At 36.6% G+C, this 13886-nt stretch overlaps 3 protein-coding genes across 5 annotated transcripts; 1 reads left to right on the top strand and 2 right to left on the bottom strand.

Moving 5' to 3' along the window:
• Positions 1-3346: 3346 nt before the first annotated feature.
• On the bottom strand, positions 3347-6580 carry gpn2 (GPN-loop GTPase 2). 2 transcript variants are annotated; one of them, XM_079627093.1, is made up of 6 exons: positions 6462-6580; positions 5541-6012; positions 5299-5455; positions 5045-5205; positions 3775-3905; positions 3347-3666 (listed from the first exon to the last, which is right to left on the bottom strand). In XM_079627093.1, the coding sequence occupies exons 2-6, from the start codon at positions 5958-5960 to the stop codon at positions 3594-3596; spliced, it is 942 nt and encodes a 313-aa protein (XP_079483219.1). In that variant the 5' UTR covers positions 5961-6012; positions 6462-6580; the 3' UTR covers positions 3347-3593. The 2 variants fall into 2 exon arrangements, with proteins under 2 accessions (XP_079483219.1, XP_079483220.1); XM_079627094.1 differs by having other exon boundaries at positions 6342-6518.
• Positions 6581-6920: 340 nt separating this feature from the next.
• snip1 (Smad nuclear interacting protein) lies at positions 6921-11410 on the bottom strand. Its single transcript, XM_079627090.1, has 4 exons — positions 11055-11410; positions 10768-10897; positions 8781-9352; positions 6921-7751 (listed from the first exon to the last, which is right to left on the bottom strand). Exons 1-4 carry the CDS (start codon positions 11213-11215, stop codon positions 7493-7495), a joined length of 1122 nt encoding a protein of 373 aa, XP_079483216.1. The 5' UTR covers positions 11216-11410; the 3' UTR covers positions 6921-7492.
• dnali1 (dynein, axonemal, light intermediate chain 1) lies at positions 10792-13869 on the top strand. Of its 2 annotated transcripts, XM_079627092.1 has the most exons (7): positions 10792-10930; positions 12074-12155; positions 12278-12414; positions 12895-13064; positions 13158-13336; positions 13562-13726; positions 13802-13869. In XM_079627092.1, the coding sequence occupies exons 2-7, from the start codon at positions 12075-12077 to the stop codon at positions 13841-13843; spliced, it is 774 nt and encodes a 257-aa protein (XP_079483218.1). In that variant the 5' UTR covers positions 10792-10930; position 12074; the 3' UTR covers positions 13844-13869. The 2 variants fall into 2 exon arrangements, with proteins under 2 accessions (XP_079483218.1, XP_079483217.1); XM_079627091.1 differs by lacking the exon at positions 10792-10930 and having other exon boundaries at positions 11943-12155.
• Positions 13870-13886: the final 17 nt, after the last annotated feature.

Raw genomic sequence — 13886 nt, 5'->3', positions numbered from 1 at the left:
CTTTCCCGCATCCCGGGAGTTTATGGTGTGGAGAAGCCTCAAAGAGGCTTAACATTCGGCCTGTTGCGTGTCCAAAGACCAGTGAAGGTTTGAGCTGCAATATCATGGCATTCATACTGTGCTTAATGGGCACGTCACTGCAAAGGACAACTGAACCATTCTGGAGGACCATGATGTGCACCTAATGGTTCAAACATTGTATCCTGAAAAGGATGCTGTGTATCAGCATGATAATGCACCAATACACGCAGCAAGACTTGTGACAGAATGCTTTAATAAACATGAAAGTGCAGTTGAGCTTCTCCAGTATATATAGTTTAGTATTAGTTATTTTAGTACTTCAAATTAAACTAAATTAAAAAAATGATTGCTTGGCAACCAGCTAAAACATTATTTATTATTAATTAATTATTTGAGTTAATGTTTATTTTATTTTAAGTAATGAAAATGTGTTGTGGTTTTAGTTCTTTACAATAGTACGATAATAACCTCGATTTATACATTTTGCTAGCTTAGTATTCCCAACTATTTTACGCTCTGGCGATTCGGTGGCCGATTGGTATGAATTCGTATCTCATTTGTATGTTTTGGAACGATTCACATTGTACAGATTCATACAAAATCATCTACTCGTAACACGTTTTCCTGTGAGATCAGTTTGGTATTCCGGATCAAACCCATGACCTTGGTGTGGCAAGCATCAAAATCTACCAGTCAACTACAAAACACAAATCTGTTTAGAACTGTGATATTTACTGTCAGTAAACTTGTAAATGATCCACATATTTAAAAAAAATCTTAACATTTAGATAAAAACAACAAGTAATTAAATCCAATAAATTGTGCTAAATAGTGAAAATGTAATGGTTGCAGATTTTCCGTCTTAACACTGTAATTTCAAATATGTCACTCTTTGCCTAAAATGTTTGAGAGCAAATTAAATCTGAAAGACATTTTGCTGAGATTTGCAAGCGAAAAACGAAAGCTAAACAAGTACAGGTTTCATCTGTCCTTGTTTGTCAACAGTTTTAATGAGGCAGAGTACAAAGTATGCCACATTTTCTGTGTAAACAAAACCATGTGTACTCAAACCCTTTCATGACCCTTGGTGCGCCAATAAGCCACATGTATACACTGCTGGTAAAGGGAGGAAACTGCTCAGCAGAGCCCTTCATTCAATCAGAGTTTCATTCAATCCCTTGTTCTCAGACACACCCCCACATGGGAATCCATAAAGTAGCAAGAGCAGACACAAGGAAGTTGGTCCTTAGCCAGCAGGTTGCTGGGCAGCCGTCACACACACAAAATTACTCTCTGAAGTGTGCTAGGGAAGGAAGTGCCACTCCAGAGAGCCATAGGAAACCATAACTGTGGCATACCCTCATGACATTTATAACACCACAAATATTTATGGACTTCACAATGAATTAATTTGTCTGAGAAAAACACACACACACACATATATAACTTTTGTATTGCCTTGTTTTTCAAGTTTTTGAGAAAGCTCCCAAGGATTTAATGTTATTTTCAGACCATTAGTACACAAATTTAGCCTACTAATTTTTTTTTATTTTTAGCCTAAATATATAGCAATTTTTGTGTCAATTTATGTCAATGGAATTTAAAGATCATGAAATCATAGACCCAAATTGAAAGAAAATGTGCAAAATAAAAGGTTTCCTATACAGTATCTTTTCTTTTAGTTCAATAGCCACACACCAACTAGTTCCAGTCAGACTGAACCTTACCAGATCATCACCCTATTTGATGCCTAGAGCAAATAAAGTGTCAAGCTTGAACATACTCAGAACCTGTTAAGCAGAAACAGATTTCACATTGCCAACTCCATTCCCTGTCTGTCTCCTGTTTTTACCCTACGGATTCGACTAAAGTGTGAACTGGATCATGAACCGACATGGATAACGCTTTGGCACATTAGGTTCTAATGACATACACAGTGTGCAATAGCATAGCCCACTCCCCCCACAAAAATATTATAATCTATACATTATTTTTCAGTTATATATAAACAGTATATCACAGCATATATAGATATATAGTTAACTTATAAATGATACCAAGTCATCTGACTGACACAAACGTTTTGAGCAGTCTGTGTTTTTGAGACAGCAATGTAATTTCTATATTCCATCCCGCGTTTTCCATGGTCCCCAAACCGAGTGCGCTAAGAGGCGAAGCACTTCTTTCTGGTTCCCGGAATACTTCCGTGGCTCGCACAAGTAGCCTGTGTTAAGGTGACTGGCGTTGTGTAGATTTATTCCTGCGAGAGTATTCCTTTTTTACACATAATCTTAAATTACTAGATCATATTGTACTGATATTAGCAAGAAACACCTGACCAAAAGACAAGTTCTACAAACACAGAGCACAAGTAGCCTATGTGTTAAGGTGATTGTTGTGCAAATTTATTCCTGAGGAATGCTGTGGCACTTTTATACATAAACTTAAATTATTAGATCATATTTTACTCATATTAGCAAGAAAAACCTGACCAAAAGACAAGTTCTACAAACACCGAGCACTATCTAACATAGTTGTCATGTCTCCCTCTCGTGTACAATGCATTCCTGTATTCTTCCGCGGGTGAGAAGGCCTTTTCAAGGTCCAGACTACACATGATATGAAAGGTGTTCCGGCTCTGCCACAAGTTCGCAAAATACGCGCCCTGTATCATGAGAGCGAGTGAGAAAATCATCGCAAATTATTAAACTAAATCGGAACCTTTTATACTTTTTTACGAGTATGTTAACCAATAATAAAATAACCAGCGATCATTGATTTCCAAACGAATTGTTGCCAATTCCCCACATTTAAGCACGTTAGTTAGTTAGTTTAATGTGATCCATATGAATTATACGGGTTTTAATACTGTCAGAGTGTTAAAAATAAGGCGACTGCAGTTTCCTAAAATTCAATAATAAACGAGGAAAAGCTGACTAAAATATTGTGTGAACAAGTAGCCGTTACGACTGTGACCTCTAGTGGTGATACTTGCATTGCGTTTACACACTGCTCATTAAGCTGCTCATAAAAGAAAGTCCATTAAGTCTATTTAATATTATGGACCATATTTTTTTAACCAAACAAGATGTAGATCTACAAAACTGAGAACTCCGTTACCTTCTATCTGTGCCACTTAAATTGAGACCAGGATTCACTTTACTGTGGATCAACAGTACTTTGCTTAGACACGTCCATTGTTTCGTTGATAAAAAGCAACTTTTTTTTTTAATTAGAAAAGTTCTTACAAAATACATTTTTATTTAATTGTTTACCTTGTGAACTCACATCTAATAAACTGAATGGTCTAGTTATTGCTTATCTTGCTTCATTTTGAGAGATGCATCTAAAACTATTTTAAGTGCTCAAGACAATGATTTCCTTGTTACTAGATACAAATCAGTATTTTAACACGGGGAACAAAACAATCATTTATTTATTCTATTCGTTTAATGCATTTTATTTGCTCCTTTGTGGAATTTCAACATGTATACAGTGTTTTAATGTGTGAAATAAGACAGCTCTGCTATTTTTTATTTTGTTTTATTTTTTATCAATACATAAAAAAAGGGTTAAAAATCCATGACTTCATCCTCCACAGTTTTCCCAGTGGCCTCCACATATTTCTCCTGTACACCAAGAGTTCTGAGATAAATTGTTAAGGACAATCTTACAAGATTGCGATTGCATAAATGAATGGGTGTTAACATAAATTTCACAAAAACAGAGCACTAAACAGTATGATAAGGATACGTGCTGAACTGGAAGTCTGCTCCAACAGCAGCAGACATCATGGCCTGCATGTTCCTCTCCTCCAGGTCTCCAAAGCAGTAGCCATTGGCTTTGTCCACAGTTCTCAAAACTTGCATCATGCTTTCCTTGTCCTGTAGAAAAACAAATGGTCAAAAGATATACATTTACATTCATGTATTTGGCAGGCGCTTTTATCCAAAGCGACTAGGGGTGTTTTCACACTTGCCAGGTTTGGTTAGATTAAAACGAACTATGGTGAGATTGATCTGTTAGTGTGGTTAATTTGAATACGAACAAACAAGCAGACCGAGACCCCTGAAAGCGAACTCTGGCGCGGTTCGACTGAAATATGAATGCAACACAGAGCAAAGACATCTAAACAAACCAACATGAGGTCACAAGATGCGACCCTAAAAGGTTTAGCCCAGCATACAGCATTGTTTGGGATGTTCGCTAAGTTCCATCACAAAATTATAATTCTTTTTAAAATATTATATATCTTTGGGGTCGGTGTTAAAAATGACAGTGTGAATGCTAAGCAAAACAAGACTAACCCCTGGTTTCACAGGCAAGGCTTAAAGGATAATTCCGGCGAAAAATGAACCTAGGGGTAATTAACACATGGTTACCGAGTCGATCGTTCTCTGGGATGTGTTTTCATGATAATCGAATGTAAAGAGTTTTATCTCTAAAAACTGATTAGCTTATAACGCTAGTATATGGGGCATCGAATATAAGTAAAAAGAAATCGCTAGTTAATACCACTAACAAGGCTCAAAATAGCCTCACACTAACACTGTAGCATAATGAGGGTCCCTACATGCAAACCGAAGCATTGAGAACTTTGTAAGTGTACAGACAGTTTAATAAGAAGATACTTTATAAAGGCAGTACACGTTGCGTATACAGGCAGGAGCCATCTTTTATGCTACCGTGTTAGTTCATTTGAGTTTAATATGAGACCAAATATTTACTATAGGATTCTGACCAGGACAAAACGTGAGCCTGATGAACTTGTTCTCAAGCCACTTGTTGGTTGTCTTTGCAATTTAGGCAGGAGCATTGTCCTGTAAAAAAATTTTTTTTAGGTCCGGACCAAAAGAACCAAGACAACCAAACTACAAGTGTGAACACACCCTTACATTGCATTCAAGGAACACATTTGATCAGTTCTAGCTTTCCCTGGGAATCCAACCTATGACCGTGGCATTCTAGCACCATACTCTACTGTTTGAGGAAAAAAATCACAATTTCAAAAGTGTGCACTAACCTGGACGTTAAGAGGTACAAAAGACACCAAGCTGTAGTCCTGGATCACTTCAGCTAACTTCACATTCAGGCGGTGAAACTTCTTGAAGAAAGGGTCCAAAGCAAGGTGCTCCACCAAATACGACAGGTCAAGAACCTCAGTGTAGAAGTCCAGATTGAATGCTTGTAAAAGAGAGTTGGTATTAAAGAAAAAGTTCATCCACAAATGATTCTTTATTCAGACATTCTGCATCAGTCTGGACTATTTCATCTTACCAAGTCTGCCATATTGCTCAATGAGGTCCATTTTTGAGAGCACATTGACATGTGGCAATTCAACCTGCAGCATGGTGGACAGGGACGTACACAGCACAGAGATGAACTTGGCCGCATCAGCACAGTAATGGGAATCCACCAGATGCACTGAAGTCAGCTGCAAATATCAGAAGAAATCAGACAGGAAATACATCTTTATAAATCAGAGAGAAGTTCAGGAAAAGTACCCACCATATACTTACCCTAAAATTCCACTTTGACAGCTTTGCAAATATATTCTTCACCGAATTATGATGTGTGTAGAGTTCCACCTGACCTGGGCAGTCAAAAAGAAAGTAGCAGTCATGGTGGTGCTTCAGCTTGTTCTCTAACCAGTCCAAATTTGCCTCTAAATATTCCATAGAGTAGATGAGGCCACCATTGGGGCCAAGTTTTAGACTGTCCATCACATCATCCAGAGTGATGAGCTCGGATATGTCCACGGCACATGGATAAGGCAACGTTTCATTGGCAGGATCCAGGTTTACAACAACCACCTTGCGTCCAAGTTGGCTCAGGAACTCCAGCATGCCCCGGCAATAAGTGGTTTTACCTGAACCAGGTGGACCAATTACAACCTGGCCAAAATGTAGAGCTGGTTTTGAAGGATGTGATGACATCATGATGAAGAGAGGTTCACCACTACTCACTGCAAACGGACAAACTAGGTTACATCTAAAAGAGAAAATGACAACTTTTTAGAAAATAGTGCGAATTCAAAAGTTAAACGATAACTGACAATGTTTTTCCAAATTAACCATGTTCTTATAAAAAAAAAAAATTAAAAAAAAATCTGTCACCATTTACTTGCATCGTAAGGACAGTTCTGTCATTCCGTTTTGGAACAACACGAATGTGAGTAAATATAAAATTATCTTTAAGAGAAATTGAAGATTATAAACTAGCTACAAATAAGTTTAATTTTGAATTACTCGTATTAACCGTTAATTATTATTATCAGATATTGACTGTGTAGATTTGCTCGGGAATAAATATGTACGCACCCGTAAACAAAATATTTTAAGGACCGGATAAGACAACGGGATGAACTAGAATTGACATATATTGAAAATGAAATATGTATAATTTCGTAAGACAAACATACATAAAAACAAAACGCAAACCTTTAAATGTCTGTGAATTATTTCGCTGCATCGATCACACCGCCATAGACATGCTGTGAACCGGATATTGATTATTCCAAAATAAAAGTCCCATAATACTGACCATACTGACTAGACGCTTTAAGTGAATTCAGAAACGATACAAAACTTGTTTAATCGGGCGAAATCAACGTAAAATAGCATAAGGTCGTCAGTTCTTTATGTCACTAAAATCTGAGCACTGTATATTCTGTATATTTTGTGATAGTAATTATAATATCAGTTTACTTATGTAAACCGAAACATTAAAAATATAACATTATATAATCACTGCATATGGAATGAAAAAAAACACTTGGTTTTCTTAACTCAATGCACATTTGACAAAGAAATAACGTTTGGCTCATCAGAGTGACCACCAATTTAAAATATCCTTATTTGCTCTCACAACGTGTGCAGTCAATCAAAAGGCAAAACATGAATTATTATTATCCATATTTATTTTACAATACAAAACATCTAAAAATCAAATATGAATGTACTGTGAGAGAATAGAAAATATCTAAAGAAAGATGGCATCTTTTGTATAGAATATTCAAATTAGTTTCATTATTTCTGAATAACCATGAGGATGATTAACTTGCTGGCGCTAACTACCAGGACACAGTATATCTCTAATCACAGACTACAAACTAAAACACATGAAACAAGCACAAATCAAATACATCCAGTATATTTACAGTAACCAAATCTGGACATTATATGCACTTCTTCAAGAGTATCCAAAATATATGTTTTTTTTTGAAGATAGATTACTTAGTTCTGGCTTTGAGCACTTGCTTTAAGGGACAACACTGTACACAGTTTGACGGGATACAAAAGCTTTCCACCTGAGAATAGTCATACAGACAACTTGGGCAGGATGAAGCATGATTGTTTCATTGTCCACAAGAAAATTATGAATTGAGCAATTCATGCTCGCCCTGTTCTTGAAAATTCTTTCAAAGAGTCCAGCACAAAACAGGTAACTTTGGTAAACGCTGAGGCGAGAACTACTCATCCAGGCCTTCATCATCCTCTTCTTCTTCCTTCTTTGCGTCAACCTCGGCTGTGTCGGAAAACTCATGAAGGAGCACGTACTCTCTGCTGCTGAAGCCAAACTTCAGCACATCCTTTTCTTTGAGCTCGTAGTAACGCTGAGATTCTATACGCTGATTGTTCAGGTAGGTGCCATTACCAGACCCCAGATCGATGATGTACGGCTTCACTCTCCTGCCCATGGTGCCGTCCGCCCGTGTGAACTCCACTAATCTGCAGATGATAAAAGTCAAAGAGAAAAGGACAATTAGTATGGGAAGAAATTTCCACATAAATTCAATAAATAAGTCACGTTAAGGCATGTGATGTGACGGTATCAAAAACGAAGTTACTAACAGTCCTAACAGGTCCAACTTTTTCATATAACAAAAAGAACATTTAAATACAATAAAACAATACACAAAAATTTATAAACTAAACGTTTCAAACAGATTAAAGTGCAAAAGAACTATAGAGAACAATACCGTAAGTACAACTGTTCATTATTAGTTCATGTTAGTTCAGGTCCATTAAAAATAATATAACAAAACAACTTTTGATTTTGGTACAGTATTATTAAATATTTAAATTAACATTAAGATCAATAAATGATTCAGAAGTATTTTTAGTGTTAGTTAATGTTAACAAATAAATTGACTAATTGAACCCATTTACTATAATGTTACCGAACAATAATAAAGAGTCAAAACATTTTCAATCAATGTCTAAGGAATGTTTAGTCCAGATTACGGTAAAACGTAAAAATGTTTAAGTTCGCAAATAAATAGTCTTTAAGTATTTGGTGCTGAGATAAACACCATAGCGAATACAATCTGAATGTCTCTTTAAAAACATTTAAATACTTTTTAAAATAACATTTAAATATTTTCTTTGGTATTGTGACATTATGTAAAAGTGAAAAAAATGTAGGGCAGGGACTTGGTTTCATCCATCAGGTTGATTGGATGGAGGCAGATCTGAAAGCAAGTTTGCAGTCAATGGGCCTTTTTCACATTTCTGGGGTTCTCAGAAGCAGAAGTCGTCATAGATGGGTAACCCTATAGTGGTGAACGGAAACTACAACATATATAATTTTTGCGTTCCCATTTGCTCCAACAGAAAATCCAAGATAGCATTTCTAGGTGAGTGAATGCTGTAGAAATATTGTTCATTGTTAGTTCATGTTAATTGGTGTAGTTAACTAATGCTAACAAATTAAACCTTATTGCAAAGTGTTACCAAAATATATTTTGTTGTTCTGACCTGTACTGAAAAACAGCATGCTGTTTGGAACAAGAAGGGTGGTCGATAGGAATGTCTGCAATCTTCCTCTGACGTCCAAGTAGATACGCACTCTGTCTGTGGATGTACATGACTGGGAGCGGCTCGTCGTTCTTAAAGGGGTACAAACGCCATCTTCTTTTGGGTATACGGGCCTCGGGAGGCTCATTATACTTGATCACCACCCCCCTGAATGTATTTGTATCCTCCACCAAGGCACCTGATAGTTCAAAGTTGGGCTTTTCCTTCTCAGCTGCAGGGGCGGAATCACTATCCTGTTGACCACCGAAGTCCTGTTCCTCGTCGTCACCGCTGCCACTCTGAGCCTCCTGTCTGAGGCGGTTCTCACGCCGCCGTTCATTTTGTCGTTCCCTCTCAGCCTGCTGTTGCTGTTGTAAGTGGGCATCACGTTCTCTTCCCCTATTTCTGTCCGGTTCTCGGTCTCGCTCTCTTTGCCGTGGACGCTCTCCCTCCCTTTTCATTCTGCGGTCATTTGAATCATCCCTTCTCTCGCGAGGCCGATGACTTTCCGATGCTCTGTGATCATCTTGCTCCTGTAATAAGAACATAATCGCCTTAAAACCTCCACTTAATACGCCTTTTTAGCAGCGTGTAAATTATATATATATATAATTACCTTTATTTTAAAATAAATATAACATTGGGCCGGTAAAGAACATTTTTACAGTTATAAAGCAAGCTTACAGAACTAAACCTATTTAGAGTAACTTGTATTTTAAACTTCTATTAAAGAAGATAATTTACTGCATATAAAATGTGTTATTTCAAGTTATATTTTTTAAGTTTTTGTGCAAAAACATTGTGTCAAATGTAGTTGTATAACAACCTCTTTGATTCTCAAAAGACCATTGAAAACTTGATTCCACATGGCATGACCCCTTTAAAGACAGCTTTCCCATCAATTCATGATCGTAATTAAGATTATACCATCATCAAAAATGTATTATCATAATGTTGGTTCTGTAATGCTGTAATTTTTTTTATAAACAATGGAAATGGCTTATTAAATATTCTAAAATTCTACAATAACCACAATGTAACATTTACATTTATTTTATTGTCATTTATTAAATTCCTATAAAATAAATTAACATAGCCAACTATATTATTATGACTTTATTGGGTGTGTAAAGGCCTGTTCACACCAAGAACGATAACTATAACAATAACTATATTGGCATCCACTCCAGCGCACGATATCGTTCTGTTGATCATAAGTGCACAGCAGTTTTGTCGTCTGCCACTTTAAATTTTCGAGCTCTTTAAAGCAGAATGGATTCTGATTTTCTGCCAATGTTTTTATCGTTCATGATATGGAAAAAATAAATAATAATAATCATGATTCCAATGATATTGATTCGCTGTGCCGTTATCGTTATGGTGTGGACACTGCTATTGTTTTACATTTACAACTATTTTTAGAACTATATTTTTAATGTTATGTCATTGTCCTTGGTGTGAACAGGCCTAAATTCTGTAATGTAGGCTAACTGTAAATAAACTCTTTTGTAAACAATGAAACTCAACATTTTTGTAAATATTCTAAATTGTCCACAAATTAACATAAAACAAAACAAAAAATCCAATAACTTGTATTTTAAATTCCTATTTAAGAAAATAATATAGCCTAATATATGACTATATGGAGTATGCAGTGTAACTATAATAAAAAAAAAGGTGTAAACCATAATAAAATATTAAATATCCCAAAAGACTAAATAATATCCACAATTTAACATTAATAACGTGTATTTTAAATTACTTTTAAAATAAAATAATATAGCCTACTATATATCAAGGGTCAAATAATGTTTTATAATCACAGTTTTTCCCACTGAGCTCCTGACCAGTTTTAGTGCCAAAACCCTCTGTGGCCTTCAAAGACAGTTTCCCCATCAGTTCATGACATAACTCGGTACAAGATTCTCTGTTTCTGTATTGAGCTCACCCGCTTTAACCTGACGTCAGTGCTGCGATGCGGGCTTCTGCTGGTCCGGGGTCGAGGTGACCTCTCCTGCTGTCTGCCCGATGAACGATCTCTTCTCGCTGGGGATCTGTCCTTTCTTCTGACTGGTGATCTAACGTTACAAATACAGTTCAGGAAACATTCTGTAAGAAACCACTGGCTACATATAAAATAACCGGTTGATCCTCCCCACATACTACAATATTTTTGTTCGGCTGAGCTGTCATTTAAGAATAAACAGAGTGTGAGGTATAATGTTGCTTATAAACCTGCTGTCTCGTCGTCTCGGTGGAGGGCTGTTGCTGCCGCGGCTGGAGCCTGAGCTGGATCGACGAGCCCGCGGAGGCCGCGCGGGACTCACTTTTTCTTGCTTGATTTTTGTCTTTACAACCCGGCCAGGAGATTCTCTGTGTCGTCTCCTGTTGTCCATTATGAAATAAGCTTGCCTATTAGCTTCGTAAAAAGTAAGAGTCGTTCATACCAAAGGAGAGTATGAGGAGAACATGAAAACAGATTCAAACCACATTTACGAAACTCCCATGTACACTTCCGGTCCGATGATTGTACGCTGAAGAAATCTGTCCCTTCTTCTATAGAAAGCAATTTAGTTCCGCTTTCTTCAGGGGATCAATGTAAGTTACCAAGTTTAAAAAAAGAGATTATCGAGAAATGAAATAAGAACCATTTTAATAATATACAATAAGTTAAACAATATGTTAACATTTTAACTGGTTAAATAACGCAAATAGTAAAATAAAAATAAGAAAAATGGAAATAAATTAATAAAAAGTGTCAAAGCGTAATACAAACAAAATAAACCAAAAACAAGTATATAACGATTAAAATATTTACTTATCAATCAAAATCATATTTAATATTAATATTAACGTTACATGCCAAAAGCCTTTTTCCTTTAACATGTAACTTAACGTTAAGTTAACGTTAGTGCCACCAAGTGGCGAGTTCTGTCTTGTGTTTTAGAACATAAATATTAGAAAATACCACAATATATTTGTGTAAGTTATTTTAAAAGGCTTAAAAGTCATAAATATTTAATCGATAAATTTAGCAGTAACGTTATAACGTTAGTTGGTAAAGAATTTATTTCCTACCCCTCCTGCGGACTGAAGATCCTTGAAGAGACGGACAAGCCCGGTTGTTATAGCAACGTAAACAACGAAACGAAACTTCTACAGCGCTACCGAGGGAATTTGAAGTCTTCCTAAAACAAAACGCAGACTTTTATTTATTTATTTCTGCACTTTTTTTGTCACTTTATCATTATAAGCATGATTACTCCGTCTGACTCCTTGTTGAAGTATGATTATCCGGTGTTGGTGAGCAAAAATACAGAGAGGAAGTCTCCAAAGGTAAGCACAGTTATTGTATGTAACGTTAACGTTATACGAATAAAAACAAACCTGCTAAAGTATACATTGTTGTTGTAATAAAGCGTTAAAAACACTTGATTTCCATCTCTTCCTTGACACAGAGTCGCCCTTTGAAATTGAGTCCCCAACAGATGGTTGAGACCGGCCCGGTCCCACCTCCACCCAAACCCAAGAGTCCCTCAGCGGATGCCAGCAAGCAGCAAACCGAAGAGATCCTAAATGCCATTCTACCACCAAAGTATAATAAACCTCTTACAATGATTAGTAGAAGTTTTCTTCAATTGGGTGCTGATACCTATCATTAATCACATCACACACTAACGTTTAAAATGTTGGGCTCAGTAAGATAAATAATAATACTTATTCAGTAATGGCACATTAAATTAATCAAAAGTGACAGTAAAGACATGTATAATTTTACAAAATATTTCTATTTAAAATAAATGCTTTTCTTTTGAACTTTCTATTCATCAAAGAATCCTGAAATAAATGCATCACGGTTTCCTCAAAAATATTAAGCAGCACAACGGTCTTCAACATTGATAATAATCAGAAGAAATGTTTCTTGAATAGCAAATCAACATAGAATGATTTCTGAAGGATCATTTGACACTGAAAACTGGAGTAATGATGCTGAAAATTCAGCTTTAAAAAAAAATCTTACTGTCCCCAAACATTTAATGGAACTGTATAAATCATACAAATGGTTCTGTGGCAGGGAATGGATGGAGGATAACCAGTTATGGGTGCAGCCAGTGTCCAGCGCTCCATGCACACGAATGGATGTTATTCATTTGCAAGAACAGCTGGACAAAACCCTGCAGGAGAGGCAGGCCAGAGAGACCGGCATCTGCCCAGTCCGCAGGGAGCTCTACTCTCAATGCTTTGGTATAAAATACATATACCGGTAGTCTAAATTAAGTGTCATGTTAATAGCTCTTGACATTGATTTACATGACATTCCCTCTTTCAATCTCTTAGATGAGTTAATCAGACAAGTCACCATTAACTGTGCCGAGCGGGGCCTCCTGCTGCTCCAAGTAAGAGATGAGATTCGCATGACCATCGCTGCCTATCAGACACTGTACGAGAGCAGCGTGGCCTTTGGCATGAGGAAAGCACTTCAGGGGGAGCAGGGAAAGTCTGACATGGAGAACAAGGTCCTTATAGGAATAGTTAAATCAAAAACTTGCTTTCTTCTGCGGATCACATAAGAAGATATTTCAAATGTTTTTTTGTCCATATAATATAAGTCAATGGCATCCAAACCAAAACATTTTTACTTTTGGCGGGTGGAACACGAGAGTTTTTGTGTATGTGCGTGTTCTGCAGAAGAAAAATAATTATCTTTAAAGCCAGACCAGACAAGTAAATACTCTTGGTAGATTTCAGAGCTGGAGAGCGAGAAGCGAGATTTGGAGAGGCTATTGAATGAGCAAAAGGCTAAATGTGAAGCAATCGAGAGACGGGAAGCAGAACGGCGGGAAATTGAGGAAAAGAAGCATGCCGAAGAGGTCCAGTTCCTCAAACGAACCAACCAGCAACTCAAGGTAAAGCAGAGATCATCATAATCAGGATTTCTGACATTACTTTTTCAGACTCTAATGTGTCCATTTATTTTTTAGGCACAACTGGAGGGCATAATTACCTTGAAGAATAAAGCCTAGATATTATGAGAATATTAATACACAAACTGTTCAGTTTCAAAGA

The sequence above is a fragment of the Phoxinus phoxinus genome (assembly GCF_949152265.1).
Source record: "Phoxinus phoxinus genome assembly, chromosome: 10".
Taxonomy (NCBI): domain Eukaryota; kingdom Metazoa; phylum Chordata; class Actinopteri; order Cypriniformes; family Leuciscidae; genus Phoxinus; species Phoxinus phoxinus.
Note: the sequence above shows the minus strand (reverse complement) of the source record. Positions and strands in the feature narration are given on the sequence as shown.

What these genes read in the sequence shown, in the direction of transcription:
- snip1 (XM_079627090.1), bottom strand. Translation starts at nt 11,215, where the DNA reads ATGGACAACAGGAGACGACACAGAGAATCTCCTGGCCGGGTTGTAAAG. An exon ending in CCGAGACGACGAGACAGCAG is followed by an intron (nt 10,898 to 11,054) that starts GTTTATAAGCAA and finishes TTGTAACGTTAG; the next exon opens with ATCACCAGTCAGAAGAAAGG. An exon ending in CTGACGTCAGGTTAAAGCGG is followed by an intron (nt 9,353 to 10,767) that starts GTGAGCTCAATA and finishes TTCTTATTACAG; the next exon opens with GAGCAAGATGATCACAGAGC.
- dnali1 (XM_079627092.1), top strand. Translation starts at nt 12,075, where the DNA reads ATGATTACTCCGTCTGACTCCTTGTTGAAGTATGATTATCCGGTGTTG. An exon ending in AGTCTGACATGGAGAACAAG is followed by an intron (nt 13,337 to 13,561) that starts GTCCTTATAGGA and finishes TACTCTTGGTAG; the next exon opens with ATTTCAGAGCTGGAGAGCGA. An exon ending in GAACCAACCAGCAACTCAAG is followed by an intron (nt 13,727 to 13,801) that starts GTAAAGCAGAGA and finishes TTTATTTTTTAG; the next exon opens with GCACAACTGGAGGGCATAAT.
- gpn2 (XM_079627093.1), bottom strand. Translation starts at nt 5,960, where the DNA reads ATGATGTCATCACATCCTTCAAAACCAGCTCTACATTTTGGCCAGGTT. An exon ending in TGAGCAATATGGCAGACTTG is followed by an intron (nt 5,206 to 5,298) that starts GTAAGATGAAAT and finishes CTCTTTTACAAG; the next exon opens with CATTCAATCTGGACTTCTAC. An exon ending in TTGTACCTCTTAACGTCCAG is followed by an intron (nt 3,906 to 5,044) that starts GTTAGTGCACAC and finishes GTTTTTCTACAG; the next exon opens with GACAAGGAAAGCATGATGCA.